The sequence below is a fragment of the Palaemon carinicauda genome, chromosome 9 (assembly GCF_036898095.1).
Source record: "Palaemon carinicauda isolate YSFRI2023 chromosome 9, ASM3689809v2, whole genome shotgun sequence".
NCBI lineage: Eukaryota > Metazoa > Arthropoda > Malacostraca > Decapoda > Palaemonidae > Palaemon > Palaemon carinicauda.
In genome coordinates this window covers 67651065-67657308 of record NC_090733.1, presented here as the reverse complement: position 1 = coordinate 67657308, position 6244 = coordinate 67651065, and the positions used below count along the sequence as shown (strand labels likewise).

Genomic DNA, 6244 nt, shown 5'->3' with positions numbered 1-6244 from the left:
GATACAATTTTTTACTCCTCTGGGCTATGGAGTTCTCTCCCTTTACAGAACCAATCGTTTACGGGCTGTCCTAAGATAAGAGCCCGTGTCATGCTAGGCATGGCAATCTACATGAATGAATATTATGCGAAGCTTCTCGTGCAGAACTTATTCACTTACTCTCCGCCAACACAGTATCCCGTGTCTTGCTAAAGGCAAAATAAACTAAAACTAACGACCAAATAATAGACATAAGCAGTGTTTCCACGTTCAACGAATTTTCCTTGATTCAAGGAATTTTAGGGTCATCAAGGAGAACTTCAAGGAATTTTAAGGTTTTTTCCAGGATTTTTCAAGGAAATTTTAAATTTTCAGAATTTTTCAAGAAGGTTATCTACAAAACTAATATTTTTGAATCAAAATACAGATAATGCATTCTAAACGAGTATAGCCTATATTGGCTAAATTATATTATACTCAAGAATACGTTATATGCATTATGCTCTCTTTTTCAAATCATTATTGCACAACTATGAATCCGAGTCCGGTACAGTACGTTGCGTTTCCACCTGAATGCTACATGTCTAATTCCTATACATACACGAAACGCACCAGATCTTTAGTTTCATTATGCATACTCTCAGTGACAGCGTCTCTGTGTCTTAGTCTGTGCCTCTTTCCGAAAGTGAATTCTCAAGCCCGTTTTAGGTGATTCATGAACACAATGAAATGGCCATGCTTACTAACAATAAAATTCAAATTTTTTGGCTGTTGATCCATGGGATCAACTACATAATCAACTTTATTGTTGATAAGTGTTGCCATGATCAAAGTGAAAATGACATTGCCTAATAATGTGGTCGAGAATTTACCTTTTTTCACAATCTTTCTTTCAGATGGCAACAAAACAGTCTAGTAGTAATGAGAGTGATTATAGTACAGACAAAGAAAAACAAGGAAACGTGAGAGCCATTAAAAAAAAAAAATAAAGGTTTTGGACACTTGGTTGACGAGTCCTGCTTTTAAACCATGGTTAAAAAAAAAGACAGTGGCGGGAAAACATGTTCCCTTTTGTGAAATATGCAGTGTTAAACTTTTGTGTGCTAAAACTTCATTAATTCGTCATAGTGAAACCAAGACCCATAGTGATAATGCGAAAAGAATTGCAAGGTTGGCAAAGTCTCAGACCAGCATCAGTGGTTATATGGGTCCATCAATGGATGCAGCAGCAAATAATGGAAATTAAGATATTGGCCAATCAGCATGTGTGAAAATTTCCAACCTTTCCTTCGAGATTTGTTTCCAGCAGATGAAGTTTTGAAAAAGGTAACGTTAGGAAAGCAAAAAGCTACCAATGTCATCAGACAAGTGCTTGGTTTTCACTTTTTGAGAGAAAATACAGAGAAACTTTAGCAACATAGGTTTTCAATTGTCATAGATGAAACAACTGACAAGTCAACTACATCACAATTAGCAATATTGGGAACTTTTTTTGATGCAAATTCTTTTGAAATGAAATGTGTTTTTGTAGACCTGATTGAATTGCCCAACGGTAAAGCTGATACTATCTATGGTAAAATTAAGGAGTGTATGACATCCTGCAACATCCCAATGACAAATGTGATTGGATTTTGTGCCGATACATGTAATGTCATGTTTGGTAAACATCATTCTGTTTCTCAATTATTCATCAAAGACTGCCCTTGGATTTCACTGTTAAATATTCATGTCATCTGATACATTTATGCTCATCTTATGCTTCACAGAAATTACCAAAATCTTTGGAGGACCTTTGTAGGAACATTTATTCTCACTTCCACATGTCATCTCAGAGAATAGAAGCCTTCCGAGAATTTCGGGATTTTTTCCAGGTTGAAAAACATAAAATTTTGAGAGCAGGTAGAACAAGATGGTTATCTTTGAAAATGTGTGTGTGGATCACATTTTAGAGCAATATGAAAAGTTGAAACTTTATTCCACTCAAGTAGGATTAGAAGATCCCGCGTACACCAATGATAGCATTTTGAAAAGCTTGAATAATAAATTCACTGTAGCTTATTTAGAGTTTTTATCGTTCAACCTCGGAAGGCTTGCAGCATTCAATTTGTTATTTCAAAGTGAAATGCCTCTGTTGCATCAATTTAGAAAAGAACTAACTACTCTCATTATGAATATGTGTTCCGATTTTATGGAACTTAGCTATGTGCGTGGTACAGATATAAAGAATATTGATCCAAGTAATGAAAAGTACCATGTACCCTTAAAGAAGGTTTATCTTGGCCTAAAGGCATCTGCTACAATTCAGAGAATAGCAACAGAAATGGGAGATAATGATGATCACAATATGGTTGCATTGTTTTACACACATTGCAAAAATTTCCGTGTCGAATGTGTTAAACAAATTCAAGGAAGATTTGACAAAGTTGAATATTTTGACTTTTTATCCTGCTTGTACCCTGAAGTTGCTTACAATTTGACTGTACCGAGTTTAACATCCATAGTGACAAGATTCCCATATCTGAGTGAGGACATTAATGCTCAGGAACTTGATTTGCAATGGCGACAGCAAGCCATGAATCCTAACCTTGGTGCCAATATGAACTTCATGGATTACTGGCGTGTCATATCTAATGAAAAAAATATCACAGGATCTCATACATACCCGGAGTTAAGAAAGTTCATTAGCATTCTTTTATCATTTCCGTATTCTAATGCATCGTTTGAGAGGGTGCTCAGCCATTTACAACTGATAAAAGATGACCATCGATCAGCTCTTAAGCAACAAAGTCTGATAGGACTTCTTACTACAAAACTAACTCTACAGGCCATGGAAAAAATTCGTACAGGAAGCTATGACCCTCCAAAAGCCATGATCAGCCTGCACCACAAAATGAAGACTAATGCAGATGATGAAGAAACTCAACAACTACGAAATCTGTTTCTTGAATCCTTGAAACAACAGGAATGGTTTGTTAAATCAAGATTCTGGTGACTAGCTTCTGATTATCTCTCCTCCCCCTCCAATAAGATCATCAGTTTGCCAGTAATTAATCCTGCTGAAATCAGAACAAATATTCTGTAGTACTACTTCTTAAGAATCTATTGTGTTGATATTATGAATGAGAATTAGAATCACTTTAAATATCTCGTTCCTCAATCTATATATATATATATATATATATATATATATATATATATATATATATATGTATATATATATATATATATATATATATATATATATATATATATATATGTATATATATATATATATATATACATATATATATATATATATATATATATATATATATATATATATATATATATATATATATATATATATACGGTCCCGGACAATTCGTCCAATGACAATTGGTCCAATGACGATAGGTCCAAAATCAATTGGTTCAATGGGATTATTGGCCCAAAATCAATTGGTCCAATGGGATTATTGGCCCAATATTAATTGGTCCAACTGGATTATTGGTCAAATATTAATTGGTCCAACAGAATTATTGTTCAAATATTAATATATTATATATTAAAATATTAATAGTGAAAATTGAAATACAGGAATTAAGGAATAAAAATGAAATGAAATAAAATAATTCATTTTATAAGTCAGAAATTAATAACTTAGTTATGCACATATTCAGAACACAAAATCAAAAGTTTCACATTGAAGATATAACCTGTAATAATGAATTAAAGATTAAAAATAAAAATGAATAAAATCTAATTTATTGAATAGGTCAGAATTTAAAACCTCAGGTTATGAGCTATCGCCCGTAAAAAATCTAACGTTTCATAATTATCTTTCTCAGAAAACACAGTTAAAAGCCTTTGTTCGCGTTCAGCATCTTTTATCTTTAATTTGCGATTTAATTCTCGACGAACGATGCATTCCATTTCGTCCTCCATATGCTTTTGTTCTTTTCTTAACTCACTAATAAGTTTAAAGATCCCAACATGGGCTGAGCCTATTAACACTTCCAAACGTCTATGCCACGCTTCTACTTTATTTTGTGTTCTTGGTACACTTCCTTCTACTCTGTCATACACCGACCATAATGCAGGGGGGAAAAGCGGAGGATATCTCATTTCTTGGCCTCGTAATATTCGTCTAACCTTTCCGCGAACGTAATTTTCGTCGAAATAATTTACTACAGGAATAGTTTGTTTTAATTGCAACCAGGCGTCTTCAATTTCGTTTGCAGGTAAAAAAGCAAGTGCTTCTATTTTCCTGATGTTTAAGGAAAAGTTTTCATTAGTGCTGTATTCATTTTTCAAACCTGAAGAGATAACTTTTCTGTAAATACTCTGACAGAGATGAAAAAAACAACCTCTTTGTTGACTGCCAGGAATTTCATCTTTAATTGCATTTATTACTCCAATTTCAAAATCTGTGATAATCATATCCGGAGAGAGAACGATATCACTTTCAGCAGCATAGTCGAGAAGATCGCGGAAAACCTGTACATAACTTTCAATGTTGTTTCGTGTCATTAACACATAAACTAGAGGTAGGATGCGACTTCTCTCTTGCGGTCCAACCGGAGCATGAATCGTGTACAGTTGTTAAAAAAGTGTTGGGACAGTCTTGAATGTTCCGTCCATTATCCAAAAATTAGCGTCTTTTAGTTTTTTTTACTTAGAATGGGTAGTTTTCTTAGTTCTTTTTAAATGTAAAGTATACAAATATCCATTAACGGAAAGCTTTACCTTTCCTCTTTCGGAAAGCACTGTGTTACAGCCAGTTGACTCCATAGTAAGGGATCCTAGTGCTTACTAAAAGTTAGAAAAAATAACAAAAGTTAGTAAAAGTTAGTAACAATAACAAAGCTATTGTTAACTTTACTTTAGACAGGTTGTTTCATCATTGGAACAATTTTCCTTTGGACGAGTCGGTATTGAACTAATTATCGTGTTGAACCAATAATCCCTTTGGACCAGTTGATTTTGGACCAATCGGCATTGGCCAAATCGTCATTGTACCAATTGTCATTGGATCAATCGTACCCAACCCATATATATATATATATATATATATATATATATATATATATATATATATATATATATATATATATATATATATATATATATATATATATATTTATATATATATATATATATATATATATATATATATATATATATATATATATATATATATATATATATACATATATATATATATATATATATATATATATATATATATATATATATATACATATATATATATATATATATATATATATATATATATATATATATATATATATATACATATATATATATATATATATATATATACATATATATATATATATATATATGTATATATACATATATATATGTGTATATATATATATATATATATATATATATATATATATATATGTATGTGTGTGTATATATATATATACATATATATATATGTATATATATATATATATATATATATATATATATATATATATTTATATATATATATATATATATATATGTGTGTGTGTATATATATATATATATATATATATATATATATATATATATATATATATATATATATATATATATATATATATATATATATATATATATATATATATATATATCTTATTTACAAACATTTTGATATTTTAGTTATATTCTTCAGTGTAAGTGATAGAAGTCTGTATAGGTTTAATTTTGTCACTCCCCTAATAAATATATAATAAATAGTTGCAATGAGAGAAAAGGCAGCTGCATATTTTTATTTTTATTTATTTTTTTTTTATCCCCCTTTTTTTTTTTTTTTTTTTGCTTTTTCGTGTTTTCTAAATCTAAACTGGATATCTGTGTATTTTCTTTCTAGGAGTAAACGTAAGAAGATGTATTATGTATTTTTAGTTCATTTACCCCCAAGTATTCTGTGAAGTGCTTGAAATTAGTCAGTTACTCTACTATTATTATTTTTTCTTAATGTGAATGTCTAAAACTAGTCAAGGAAGAAATCAAAGAAAATGAAATGGCTGTCAAGGAAAATCAAGGAATTTTGGCAGACCCTACAAGGATTTTTCATTTCAGCAAGTGGAAGCACTGGACATAAGTTTTTACGAAGAGGTAGAACTTGAGTTGTCTTCATGAACTTCTTAGCAGGGAGGGACAGATATCGTTGTTTAGTTTAGATACAAAGGTTGCAATGTGCGATCACAACTTCTGAGGATGAATATTTAAACTTCTTTGCCTTCTTCAACTTATTATATAGATGTAT

At 30.6% G+C, this 6244-nt stretch overlaps 1 protein-coding gene across 1 annotated transcript; it reads right to left on the bottom strand.

Moving 5' to 3' along the window:
- Positions 1 to 3741: 3741 nt before the first annotated feature.
- LOC137646470 (uncharacterized) lies at positions 3742 to 4488 on the bottom strand. The gene has a single exon (XM_068379575.1). The coding sequence runs from the start codon at positions 4486 to 4488 to the stop codon at positions 3742 to 3744; it is 747 nt and encodes a 248-aa protein (XP_068235676.1).
- Between the last annotated feature and the right edge of the window lie 1756 nt (positions 4489 to 6244).

Coding starts and splice junctions, on each gene's coding strand:
- LOC137646470 (XM_068379575.1), bottom strand. CDS start 4,488: ATGACACGAAACAACATTGAAAGTTATGTACAGGTTTTCCGCGATCTT.